At 44.6% G+C, this 12633-nt stretch overlaps 3 protein-coding genes across 5 annotated transcripts; 2 read left to right on the forward strand and 1 right to left on the reverse strand.

The window, feature by feature from the left end:
- The first annotated feature begins 91 nt into the window (after positions 1-91).
- ppm1nb (protein phosphatase, Mg2+/Mn2+ dependent, 1Nb (putative)) lies at positions 92-3480 on the forward strand. Its single transcript, XM_037269936.1, has 6 exons — positions 92-777; positions 846-1417; positions 1859-1976; positions 2075-2189; positions 2352-2415; positions 2532-3480. Exons 1-6 carry the CDS (start codon positions 372-374, stop codon positions 2547-2549), a joined length of 1293 nt encoding a protein of 430 aa, XP_037125831.1. The 5' UTR covers positions 92-371; the 3' UTR covers positions 2550-3480.
- A 1448-nt stretch (positions 3481-4928) lies between these two features.
- On the reverse strand, positions 4929-6809 carry LOC119133573 (potassium channel subfamily K member 13). 2 transcript variants are annotated; one of them, XM_037269552.1, is made up of 3 exons: positions 6686-6809; positions 6066-6419; positions 4929-5938 (listed from the first exon to the last, which is right to left on the reverse strand). In XM_037269552.1, the coding sequence occupies exons 2-3, from the start codon at positions 6403-6405 to the stop codon at positions 4929-4931; spliced, it is 1350 nt and encodes a 449-aa protein (XP_037125447.1). In that variant the 5' UTR covers positions 6406-6419; positions 6686-6809. The 2 variants fall into 2 exon arrangements, with proteins under 2 accessions (XP_037125447.1, XP_037125448.1); XM_037269553.1 differs by lacking the exon at positions 6686-6809 and having other exon boundaries at positions 6066-6465.
- Positions 6810-8037: 1228 nt separating this feature from the next.
- Positions 8038-12354, forward strand: ccdc61 (coiled-coil domain containing 61). Of its 2 annotated transcripts, XM_037269020.1 has the most exons (14): positions 8038-8259; positions 9205-9360; positions 9444-9526; positions 9834-9994; positions 10068-10220; positions 10404-10614; positions 10698-10780; positions 10875-11053; positions 11185-11263; positions 11346-11546; positions 11623-11656; positions 11736-11802; positions 12026-12126; positions 12198-12354. In XM_037269020.1, exons 2-13 carry the CDS (start codon positions 9213-9215, stop codon positions 12118-12120), a joined length of 1494 nt encoding a protein of 497 aa, XP_037124915.1. In that variant the 5' UTR covers positions 8038-8259; positions 9205-9212; the 3' UTR covers positions 12121-12126; positions 12198-12354. The 2 variants fall into 2 exon arrangements, with proteins under 2 accessions (XP_037124915.1, XP_037124914.1); XM_037269019.1 differs by having other exon boundaries at positions 12026-12354.
- Positions 12355-12633: the final 279 nt, after the last annotated feature.

Consider the following 12633-nt stretch of genomic DNA (forward strand, 5'->3'; position numbering starts at 1 on the left):
TGGGAGGATCCGCAGTGCCCACAGGAAGACGCTGAGAAAGGCTGCGCTCCAATATGATAGTGACAGCTAGAGGCAAGCTGGGGATTGGTGCACAGAAATAGCCGACCAATCCCGGAGCAGGCAGAGCTAACATAACAAGGCAAAGAGGCTGGCCTTGAAAGAAAATAAGCAGAGGAAAGGGTAAAATTGCAGCAGAGGAGGATGGGTGGAGGAGAGAGCGGCACTCAGTGACGTCTCCAGAACGGAGAGGAGATGAACGAGAGAGGTGAGAACATCCATCGGATGAGGCCGCCATGCACTGAGAAGAAGCCGCAGCCGCAGCAAGAGCAGCAGCAGGCCTCGCCATCAGCTGTCAACACAACATCTGAAGCATGAGGACGTCGAGGAAAGGGAGCGTAGAGATGCCTGCGTTTGTGCGGCAGCTGGTCAAAGAGACAGAGAAGAGGGTCAGCTCTTTCTTCAAGGGGGGCCGGGGAGGAGCGGCTGAAGGGGAGCAGACCGGGGAGGGCGAGAAGGAGGAGGTCATTCCCAGCCCCTACTTGGACCGGCCGGTGTTGGACAAGCTGGCGGAGGAAGGCTGCGCCCGTTGGGGGCTCACCTATGCCCTGGGGAGCATGCAAGGCTGGAGAACCAACATGGAGGACTACCACAACTGCGTGCCTCAGCTAGGAGGAGAGCTGGCCGACTGGAGCTTCTTCGCCGTCTTCGATGGACATGCGGGTAGCACAGCGGCACAGCACTGCTCGCAGCACCTTCTGGGTCACATCCTGGCTACAGGTGAGGTGCACATGTTCGGGAAGGATTCAAATAAATTCCCATTTCATGAGTTGTGTCTGTTTTGACAGGTGGCCTTGGGCACGAGGACGACCCTGACAGGGTAAAAGGGGCTCTAACCGAAGGCTTCTTGCAAACAGACAAGCATCTCCACGCCGTGGCCCGTCGAGAAGGATGGGAGAGAGGCGGCACCACCGCAGTGTCCGCCCTCATCTCGCCCTACAACATCTACTTTGCCAACTGCGGGGACTCGAGGGCCGTGTTGTGTCGCTCGGGTCAGGTTTGCTTCTCCACCGAGGACCACAAACCTTACAGTCCTCTGGAGAAGGAGCGCATTGAAAGCGCCGGAGGATCTGTGTCCCTCCAACGTATCAATGGCTCATTGGCTGTCTCCCGAGCCCTGGGTGACTTTAGCTACAAGGCGGCGGAGAACAGGTCGCCCAACGAGCAGATGGTCTCGCCCGAGCCGGAGGTGTGCGTGGTGGAACGTTCGCCAGCCGACGAGTTCCTGGTGCTTGCCTGCGATGGAGTGTGGGACACGATCAGCAATGAGGAGCTTTGCGCCTTCATCCACAACCGCCTGCTCGTGTGCACCGACCTGAGGGATGTCTGCTCACAGGTCATTGACCTTTGCCTCTATAAGGTCAGAACCACTCTACTTCATTTTTATTGAATTGTCCCTTTTAGTGCAATTTGGTTTGTAGCATCTTAGACTGACAAGCATAATGAACCTAAACTAAAAAAACAACAATGACATGAATTGAACATTTTGTCATTTGTGTGCTTGTCAGCGATAAGTAGAGAACCATAGTGGAATAAAGATGCCGTCTGCTTGACTGTCATATCTATCATGTCACCATTACATAACAATAATAACACTCCAAGGAGGAAATGCACTAACCTCAAAATGTCAGATTTTCTTCTTCGTTGCGTGCACATTATTCTGCTTCACTGCAGCAGCTATGTGCAAAAAAAACCAAAATAATAATAATAAAACTTCACTGGCCTGTGATGCTTTGAATGGTGATGTGGCTTGGGTCAAAGTTTAACACTTATCCAATATGGATGTCACTCTCCACCACAGGGCAGTCTTGACAACATCAGCATCATTCTGCTGTGCTTCCCTGGAGCTCCTCAGTTGTCCACGGAAGCGTTACACCAGGAGGCCGAACTGGAGGATCTCCTGGAGTCAAAAGTAGCAGGTACAGAATGAGTTCTTCCATGCCTCCTAATGAAGATAAATACTCAAGGTGTCAAAGTCATGAGAAGGATTTTGCGTTATATGTCTCCTACTTAACAGAGATTTATGATGAGCTGTGTGCCAGAGGAGAGGATCCTGATTTGCTGGCGGTCCTCACAATCCTCGCATCTACCGTAATCCCCGGATTACCGCCAGGGGGAGGCATACAGAGCAAGTGAGAGCCAGTTTGAATGTGTGAGCGACACTTACAGACGGTTCTTAGTTTATGATGGCATTCCGGCCTTGCAACTTGCATTACTTTAAAAGAATAGATACAAGAATGCTCATGTAAAGTGACAAATGAAAAATTGACAAAGTGGGTTTGTCTGTGTTACAGAAGGAACTGCATTATCTCTGCTTACTACCAACAGAGAGAGATGCATAATCCTACAGTACCAAATGTAAGTGTAAATCAATTATTATTATTATAAATCCTAATTCATCAAAATAAATCTTTAATAATTTTCAGTAGGCATTCTTACAAAGGCGTATGACATAGGTTTTTCTGTCCAACCAGGAAACGGAAGGGTCCTGAAGAGGCCGACCGGATTGTGTCGATGAACGAATTATAATTAATGTCTATATCAACTGTTTTATTCATGTTTCTAAATGGACAAAAAGGGAGTTAGTGAACAGTGTCTGTTTACATCATTTTAGCGAGCAGCACTTTGTCGTCACAAATACAATGCAAAAGTAGAGTATAGTAAAGCCTGAGACATTCTATATTTGTACAATTATTACATATATGACATTTTGTAAGATCTACTCGGCGACAATCGCCCCAGCAACAAAGTTCTGCCTCATAGACAAATAAAAGCCTGTAAAAACTGAATATCAGCAAATGTGTATTAAGGGTGTGAGAATGGGAGTATTTTATAGTCGGAGTGTCACTAAATTCAAAAGCTTAGGAGAAAATGCACAATTTGATTAATGTACCTACTTTAGCCTAAATTTAGCATAAGGTCCATTTGTTCCAACAGGAAATGCTAATAATGCTAGTTTATTAGCTTTTGAAAAAGCACAAAAATTCCCTTGTTCAGCATTGTTGTCAAGGAAATAAACAAGTCTAATAATGTGAAGGGAGAAAAAAATACATTTCACATTTAATACTTTGAGGGATTGTACTTTGGTTAGATAGTTTAACTCAAGAAGAAATTGCATAACACAAATAGGGGGAAATATTTATTATGATTATTATTTCTGTATCGTTTTTTTTTTTTACAGGATTCTTAATGAAACGTATCTGAAAACATCCTCGATATTTTGCATGTGAAATGCATTTTCTCCCCCAAGCATGTTGGACTACTTTGTACTGCCTTATCCTCTTTTTATTGATCAGAATGGTCAATAATCAGGTTGGGTCATTCTATTATCATTGTCAGTGTGCAACTTTGTCTATCTAGATATTATATGTTACCAATAAAATGTTTTTCAAAATGAAATAAAGATTATTTGAACAAGTGTGACCACTGGCATTTTTTATTACCATGCAAATAGTTTTGGTGATCAACTCTGGTATAGACTAAAAGGTTCCAAGTGATGAATGCCTGTATGTTTTTTTCATGAATATATGTTTATGAATATATGAATATATGTCTATGCTACTTCTTTGCTTTCTTCCACGCAAACATATGAGTGGAGGAGCCAACAGGACAAGAACAGCCCTCTTAAATCATCAGCGGTCCGACATCAAGTGGTCCTTCACGGCTGCTTTCATCTGATTGCTTTTGTATGAGCCAATCACTTCAGGACATCAAACCAATCTTGACTGTGGTATTGAATGCTTTAAATTACTTTCATGTTTTTACTCCTCAAAGTAAAATGTGACCATGTCTAGACTCTATGAAGACAATCTGTAATGAATACATAGATCCGAAAACATTGTTTAGAATATTTCTACTCTCTGAATTGAGTTATTCACTTGGGGATATTAAGAGTATAGCAATGCAGTGCAACCCATTGGGGCTGAACAATTAATCGAATTTGAAAATACGAATACATTTAAAAAATCCAAATAAAGGACTGACTGCAAGTCAAAGTTGGTTAATTAGCAACTCTAATCGAAGACCATAAATAAACTCTATTTCATATTAGATCTAGTTTCATTTGGATTTATTTCACATAAGCCTATATCCTAAAAAACAAAACAAAACTATGTAAAGTAAATCTGGTAGTTTATTGTAATATAGAATAATTTATTGCTTATGTTTTTCAAAAAATATACATGAGAAGAGGACCTTGAAAAATAATCCCATATTAATCACTCTATTAAAGACCCAAAAAAATTGCAATTAGATTATTTTTCAAAATGGTCCAGGGCTGTGGACTCGGGGACTCGGACGGACTCGGTCATTTTTGCCGGACTCGGTGCTGATTTTGACCGAGTCCACCGAGTCCGACAATAAAAAAAATACGTTCAATTTTATTTTCATCATGCTGCTGAGAATGCGCGTAGGAATACTGTCCACAGCCCTGCTTACGATCAAGTTTGAAAAAGAACTTGACAGCATTGAGCGCCGCCGGCTGGGACTACGGGGGCCCATTAGGCTAATGTTTACATTATGTACCAATGTCAAGGACTATTATGTCACCCAGCTTATATCATTGATGTGTTTCGATAGTTGTGGGGTCGTCACTAATTATTTGTGTTTAGATAAATGTCTGAGCTATAATGGTGTAATTAATGATTAAAACTTGAAAGTATCTGTTTATTGTATTCGTTTATATGTTTAATAAAGACAAAGCCATCACAAAACTGTTGTAATTACTTAGATTTTGATCTAAATTAGCCTTGAATAAAGACTAAGCAGTCACATGAATTAACAGAAAAAATGGACAGCCGGACTCGGACTCGTGGTCAAGAGGCCGGACTCGGACTCGGAGCAAAACTCCGACCGAGTCCACAGCCCTGGTCCTACCTATCCACACTGGTTTCCTGCAGACGGTTATTCATAAAGGCCAAAGCACCTACTCCCTCCGAAAATCCATTCTGGTGGCCATAACTCTGCCGCGGCCCCTGGTGAGCGGTTTCGCTCAGTTGCTTCTGCAGAATTGCCAAAGACACCTTATTGGGAACCATGAACTCATTGACAGAAATCATTTCTCCCGACATCCGGCGGCCTACGTGCACCCCGTCCGTTACCACGCCGCCGTCCGTCTCGCTGTTGTACACGGTCTCCACCGAGCCGTCTGCGTAACGCTGCGTCCCTGCGGGACAGTGCGACGGCAGCGGCTGGACTGTGTTGCGCTTCGATCGTTCTTGCCCAAAGGGTGCCGGCTGATGCCTCCGATTGTGCTTTCTGTCGTGCGGGCAGTGGCAGCAGAGCCACCAGCATCCGGTTGCGGAACAAGAGCAGAGCCGACGGTCCCCGGGACACAGCAACTTTTCCAAGATCCAGTTAAGAGTCTGTTTGATGATGATGGAAATGACATTAAAGAGTGAATAAATACAACAAACTCCCATGAGGATGAAAAGGCAGTTTCCGAGCCGGTAGGCCTCCTGAGATTCATAGCGCAGCCTCTGGCTGCTTACCAGGTCCCCGAAGCCGATGGTACTGAAGGCCACAAAGCAGAAATACAGAGAGTCCACATAGCTCCAGTTCTCCATGGAACAGTAGAGTGTAGAGGCACTGCATGCAATCACTACTGAGGCCAGTCCAAGAATCAGCATCACATAATAGACGGAAGGCTTCCAGCCTTCGAGGCTGTCCTCCTCCCCGGACGGCTCCTGCCTGCTAGACATGTCGCCGACTCCGCCGAAACGAAGGCGACGTTCATGACACCAGCGCATGATGTAGGCCAGCATGGTGATGATCCTCTCCAAGAAGAGGTTGAAAAAGAGGATGGTCGAAGCGCAGCCAATCAGACCGTAAAAGATTAAGAAGATCTTTCCTGCTATAGTCGCTGGTGTGGTCATACCAAACCCTAGGAAAAAAAATATTGAGAGGTTTCAAGTAAGCCATGAGGAGAACCTGTACAGTTAGGAGTCAATACATTTGCTCTAAACAAGTACATACTAAGTTCCCAGCAAACGATTTCTCACAAAGCTTACCAATCGTGGAGACCACTGTACCAACAAAGTAAAACGCTCCAGAAAAGTCCCAGCGAGGCCTTAATGCGTCCACTCGTATCCCTGCTCCAATGGCCTCCTCGTACTGCCGCAGCAAGGTGTGCAGGGCCCTCGGGTGGACGCTGTATCGGCGGGTGAAGTTATCCAGCTGCTGGCGCCACAGGCGGCGGACACGGAGCTCAAATGGGTGCTCCAGGACGGAGAAGATGGCGGCCCCGCACAGGAGGTAGAGGAAAATGAGTGCAGCGAGAAGAAAGAAACGAGCGTTGTCTTGGTTGATGGGTGCTTTGGGGAGGCAGGCCGCAGTCTTCCTCTGAGCCATGACCCCTACAATTACTAAAAAACGACACAAATGTACACAAACACGGAATGCACGTCATTTTCTTTAATGCAAAAAAACGCTAAAAAAGGGTGAATGTAGTAAATGATGATAAAAATGATTAGCAAATTGCAATACATTTGATGTTGTCTATGAATCTATTAGGATTATCTACGATTAGAATCATTTACAAATATATTATTTTTAAATACACATTATGCAAAATACAACAAGTCACAAAAAAATTCAAATTCCTTTTTACTAATGATAAAATGAGTCCTACTTGGTCAGGTTGACAGCAGAGTCCCTCTCCCCGAGTGCGGCTGCCGTGCATCTGTTGAATGATGACCACCAAGATGAAGCCGCTTCAGTTTTTTTTTGTGTGTGTGTGTGTGTGTGTGTGTGTGTGTGTGCGCAAGCAGCACTGACTCAACGATGCTTCATTCGTCGCGCACTGACATTTTTTGCCCACGCACACTATCTGTCGACGACCCCACCTTGTTTGGTTGTGTCCCCCATATACAAAGTGTCCACAATGCCGCTGCTGTTTTAATTTTGTTGATTTGTTCAGAAAGGGGCCTTTGTCAAACTATTCCCACCAAGTTGTATCTTGGTCGCTAAAACCCTGATTAGTAAACAAACCAGCAGATAAATGTGTCTCAAGATTTTGGTCTGTATGAGATCCAGCCTGGGTGCACTTCTGCTTCGGGAACCTCTGATGGCTTTTTGTTGTTGCTGGAGACTGTGTGGGAGGTGTTTGTAGTCTGGCCCTCCCTTTAATCTTGCATGGAAGCGGAGCTAAGGGCAAAGCTTTCGTCACTTGGCTCTCTGATGTCTGAGTGGCTGTTGGAGGCAGGTGCAGACTCATGCCTGTCACATAGAATATTGCAATATGTGGAATTATAATCCTGCCATATTAATTATAGTCCCAAAAAAAATTACAACTAAAAAAAGTGCATCGTTTGTGTAACAGTGTGAGATTTCTGAAAATTTGTCAATTGCAGTTTTTTTGCTGAACTGAACTGGAGGTATTTCTGATATTTTGTTATCATATTAGAGTGGCAAAAGTATTAGAAATGATATTATATTAGAGTGTAGGCATCACTAAATTTGTCATTTTCAGGGATTAGAGATTCTTTAACACACAAATGTACTTCATCTCGAACGCCACGTCCCAACTGCTCCACACTTCTCCTGAGGGTTGAGCAACATCTCTATGGAAACCGGCCCTTCATAGCAACATGCAAAAGGCGCGCTGACCTTGACCAGCAGCTGCAATTCTTCAGCAAAAAAATCATCTATTTTGATTATTTAGTGCTTATCCTCATTACAGGTGTTATATTGTTGTTTTTGTTGGAAATTTTGCTCGGGATCAGCAAAATGTTCTTTTCATTTCATAAAATTATATTGTCTCATATTTTGCTGATATTTTTTTACTAAACAGTACTGTATGTATTTTGACGTTTACTATACATTTGCAAGTGTCATAAAAATATGATCAAAATTGATTTAAAAGATGTATCGAAAGTAAGCGTCTTCTCGGGTGATGACACTGGCAGGTCTTCACCTCTAGAGAGAAGCAACGAGCCGGGGATGGCAAAACGAAGCGGAAAAAGGAGTGCTACTTCAGCGAATCAAACAGAAGAAGAAGAATTAAACGTTTCCCGGTAGTTGAAGCGCCTCGGGTCTTCCTTTAGGTGGCTCACAGTTTTTTTTGGACCCGGAGCAAAGTACCAAGAAAGCAGAGTTCAATGCCATTTAATTGTATCGTCATCCAGTCAACACACCGTGATGTTTTCCCAACATTAGCCGTTTACGGACGACTAGCGACTTCAAGACGCACCGTTGAAACTAAAGGTAAACGATGTGCAATGTTCCCTGCAAATAAAGTGACGCGTTTCACACATCAATTTGCAAAGCTGCACAGGAAGCTTGCATTGTTGTTGCTGTTATCAGAACCTGCGTGTTAGCTAGCTAAAGCTAACGATCGGGAGATATCATTGCCAAAATGGTCAAGCGGTCTATTTGAATCAATCTCAAGAGACCCGCCTACGGTTCAAGCGACCGATCCCAAAAATGGAACCACGGTGTCGCATCGCACTAGTAAAGCAAGCAAATTGAACAAATTGACATGTTTACTATTTGTGTGCATGGTAACTACGGTAAAAGATTAGCAGTGTCACTGATTTCCTTTGCTTTCACTGTAGAAAATGATGCTAAGCGGGAACTGCATGCTTGCACAGACCCAATATAAACAGAAAGTATGTTGTTGTTCTTATTTGCGTGTAATTAAAAGACTGTCCTTAATACGTTTTGATTTAACAACTTTTTTCATTCAAATAAAATAATTTGACGCATGTGTTTGACTCACCAGCGTCCCCTAGTGGAGTGTTTTGGTAAAAGCAGCATCGCGTGCCCTCCAGCTGTTCAATTCGAAACTGTTTTTTTTAGCCAAGACACATATTATACATATGTTACAGCTGCCCCAATCTCACGGCACACCAACGAGCAAATATGTCACAAAATTTGCTGAAATGACAATGCGCTGTACTTAATTTACTCATAAATACAAATATAGTCTGTCAGAGTGAAGTCTGGGCTTGTCTAGTTGTACAAATTATTATATTGTGTGAATAGGGCCAATTTCATCAAAGTCACACCTCAGCAAAAACAAAACAAAAAAATCCCCGAGTTTATTGTATCACTGATTCAGCGGTTACAAATGATTATATTTAAGTCTTATTGGGTTATTTTTCACTGCAAGGCACTTATTGATTGAAATTGGTTGTCCCTTTGTTACAGACTGAAAAATGGAGGAGGGCTTGGAGGTGATGGAGAATATTGTGTTCCGAGGAGTGGAATTTGCCGTGAAGGTGGAAGTGGATAAGGGCGTGCTGCTGGTGGAAATTTCAGATTCAAAGACGGCAGATCAGTGGAAGGGAGAATTTGATCCGCCGTGTAAGTTGTCAGATATCAATCAAAGATGGCATGTACATGTTTAAGTCACATTCCTCATGTTGCATCCTTCCTGTTTTTTTCAGACATCGAAGACCTCACACGCAAAACGGGCAACTTCAAACAGTTCCCCATTTTTTGTAGCATGTTGGAATCCGCCGTGAGAAAGGTATGTTGGCAAACAAAGCTCAACATAGGTGGCTTGCGAGTCAATAGAAGAATGTAAACGGACAGGAAGACGCTTCGGGCAGCATGAGCCGCAGCGGACACTGGAGCGAAAAATTGGAAGATTCCCATGCTATCTTGTTGCCTCTCTCCAGGCAGAGAGGTCAGAGGGAGGCGGGAACATAAATGAAGGAATGTTTCGATGCATTTAAGTTATGGATATCAAAATAAATGTCTGCAACCCATCCACACTGGCTTATGTCAAGACGGGATTATTAATGTGTACGTGGTTTATGAATGCTTTTCTGCAGACAAGTGATTCTGTCACACTCGACTTGTTGACCTATGCGGACCTGGAGCTTCTGCGGAACAGGAAAGCCGGAGTGGTCGGTCGCCCTCGGGGCCATCCGCAGTCGTCTGCTCTTACCGCCAAACGTTACCTTATTCTCATCTACACGGTGGAGTTTGACAGGTTTGGTTGCCCTTGGTGATTTGGTTTTGTTTTTCTTTTGGATTGTGCGCACCGCTGACTTGTTTCTTTGTAGGATACACTACCCTTTACCGCTGCCATACATCGGAAAGCCGGATCCGGCCGCCTTGCAGAAGGAGATCAGGAGCCTTAGGGCGGAGCTAAGCGCGCTCACCTCTCAAGGAGTTGGCAAGTCTGCGGAGCTCGAAATCCAACGCTTACGAGCGGAGTAAGTGCTCTTTGTCATTTTGAGTTTCCAATGGGAATACTGTATTTGAGAACAGAACTGGAAATGACAGTTTAACACTACACCATGGAACTCTCCAGCGAGATTTCTCATGGGAAGTTGCTGGCTATTGACCAGACATGATGTGTGTGAGGTGACGTCACACTGCTAATCTTATCTCCCAAGGCTAGCTCTGATGAAGGAGGAGAAAGAGGCCATCGCCAAAGTCCTGGAGCGATTGCAGCTCAGCGGAAGCGTTCCTACGCCCGGCGGTCCTCAAGACTGGAGGGCTCGGGACGTGGTGAGGACCTTGGAGGAGCAGCTGCTCAAGGAGAGGGCCAAGAGTCAGCGCTCGGCCACCAAACGATGCCAGGAGCAGCAACTGCTGATGGAGCAGGTGGCGTGCTTGTGGACTCTGTCTTGAGTTTGTTGTTAACACTGTCACGCTTTTAACGCTTTGCCTCCCTCCCGCCCTTCAAGCTGGATGAACTGAGGGCCTCGGAGTGCACGCTCCGCCTTCATGTCAAAAGTCTGACTAATGAACTGGCTCTGCTACGCAGAAGGTGTGACTTTGAATGAAATAATGGTCATATTGATAAGTCGGGTTGGGCCGCCACTGGTTCTTTATGAATCGTCCTCACTCACCTGTATTTGTAGCAGAGGGACGCCCACTTCCGCATGTGGGGAGATCTATCGTTCGCACAACCCTGTCAGGGGTCGCTCGGGATCCAGAGAACGCAGAGGCGACAGAGTGCAAAGGTCAACGGAAAGAGGGAGACGAGCAGACTCGACAGGGACGCGTTCTGTCGTACGAAGGCCGTCACCTTCTCCCGCTGGTGTGAACTTTGACCTCTGTAACAAAGTGGTGAAAGTGTGATTATTTCATCAATGAAAACATGTATTCCCTAAAATGTATAGTGACAAACATGTTTTGGTCCTGTCGGTTAATTGACTGACTTACTTTCAGGGTCTCGAGCACCTCGTTTTGATCCAACTGCTTACATCCAGGACAAACAGCGCCGACTAAGAGAATCCGAACTCAAAAAGTAAGTTTCTCTCCCAAATCTGCAAATGATAGCAATACTTTAAAAACAATTATTAGTCATGACCGTGTCTCGTGCTTGTCAGACAGTTAAAGGTGCGGCGGGACTTAATGATGTCACCATCACTGATACCTGAACGAGGCCGTTCCCGCTCCAGAGAGGCTTGTCCTCAGTTGAGTCGCACCGGCAGCCGAGGAAGGAGTTTGTCTATAGAGCGGCAAAGAAGCAGGAACTCCTCCGAGAGCTCCTTAGTGGATATGGAGGAGATGACCAAAGCGCTGCTCAGGTGAACTTCCTCCATGTGAACCAAGTGTGCACTGTCCACATCACATGATCTCATCTAATGTACTTACGCTCAACAGAGGAAGAAAACAGACATTCAATGGCCCCAGTACGGTGAGTGAGGTGACGTTCGTGTCTCTTTACGGTCATTGGTGACCTCTTGAATATGTAACGTGTTTGTCACGGTTTACAGTCCAGAGGGAACCTGATAGCCGGCAAGCCCTTAAGCAGCACTCCAACATACAGGATGAAGGACAGAGGTAATGTATGTTAGCATGAAACCTGCAGAGAGAGCACGGCAATCTTGATTCAAATTCAGCTTCACAAATATCAGAACCTATTTATTCAGCTTGTTCGGTATCCACATGCAATTTCTCCCAAATTTGCATTTTCTAGTTTAATATATGCTGTACAATATTTATGAGTGTGACCGTCCGTATTCATGTGTGCACATTTATTCTACTGTCACGCACCACTCGTCAGAGAGCTCCATCGACACAGGCGCGGAGCTGTCGGAAATAGACGCCAGGCTTCAGGCCCTGCAGGAGTACATGAGGGACTTGGACACAGGACATTGACAGATGGTGCAGCTTGCAGCGCAACAAAGCTCATGTGTTGGACTTATGAACTGAGCAGCGTTTTTTTTATTTCTTAGTCCTCTGCATGGACCAGAAGCATTCCAGACAGGACCTCAAACTTCAGGAAATGAAAACAATCACTGTAAAATTCAAGAATATTTTTACATGAGTGTTTTCAATATTTTTATTAATTTAAAATATCGCTGTGAATAAATGTGGTTGTATTCTAAACAAGTGCATTTAAGTAAATGTGTGCTGACTGCAATTTTGGGTGCCAGGGAACTAAGTTAAAGCAGGGTGAGGAGTGTCATTTAGACAAAAGTAGTGTTTTGCCACCATCTTCGTGCCCTAAGTTAAGTGCATAATGGGGTTTTCCTTAGACCGAAGTAGTGGTTTGCTGCCATCTTGTGGCATCTTTGAGCAATTGTAACACCCCACTACAGCACCCACGTTTAGGTCAAAGTATCGCACGTACCTTTTTCTTTGTTGTTTCATAGAGTATTCTTAGTCAAG

The sequence above is a fragment of the Syngnathus acus genome, chromosome 14, assembly GCF_901709675.1.
Source record: "Syngnathus acus chromosome 14, fSynAcu1.2, whole genome shotgun sequence".
Taxonomy (NCBI): Eukaryota; Metazoa; Chordata; class Actinopteri; order Syngnathiformes; family Syngnathidae; genus Syngnathus; species Syngnathus acus.

Bases quoted from the DNA above. Each gene is read 5' to 3' on its own strand.
- ccdc61 (XM_037269019.1), top strand. From the start codon at position 9,213: ATGGAGGAGGGCTTGGAGGTGATGGAGAATATTGTGTTCCGAGGAGTG. The intron at 11,264-11,345 runs GTAAGTTTCTCT...CGTGCTTGTCAG, and splicing joins AGAGAATCCGAACTCAAAAA to ACAGTTAAAGGTGCGGCGGG. The intron at 11,547-11,622 runs GTGAACTTCCTC...TACGCTCAACAG, and splicing joins ATGACCAAAGCGCTGCTCAG to AGGAAGAAAACAGACATTCA.
- ppm1nb (XM_037269936.1), top strand. From the start codon at position 372: ATGAGGACGTCGAGGAAAGGGAGCGTAGAGATGCCTGCGTTTGTGCGG. The intron at 778-845 runs GTGAGGTGCACA...CTGTTTTGACAG, and splicing joins GGGTCACATCCTGGCTACAG to GTGGCCTTGGGCACGAGGAC. The intron at 1,977-2,074 runs GTACAGAATGAG...CCTACTTAACAG, and splicing joins CCTGGAGTCAAAAGTAGCAG to AGATTTATGATGAGCTGTGT.
- LOC119133573 (XM_037269552.1), bottom strand. From the start codon at position 6,405: ATGGCTCAGAGGAAGACTGCGGCCTGCCTCCCCAAAGCACCCATCAAC. The intron at 5,939-6,065 runs GTAAGCTTTGTG...TTTTTTTCCTAG, and splicing joins TACAGTGGTCTCCACGATTG to GGTTTGGTATGACCACACCA.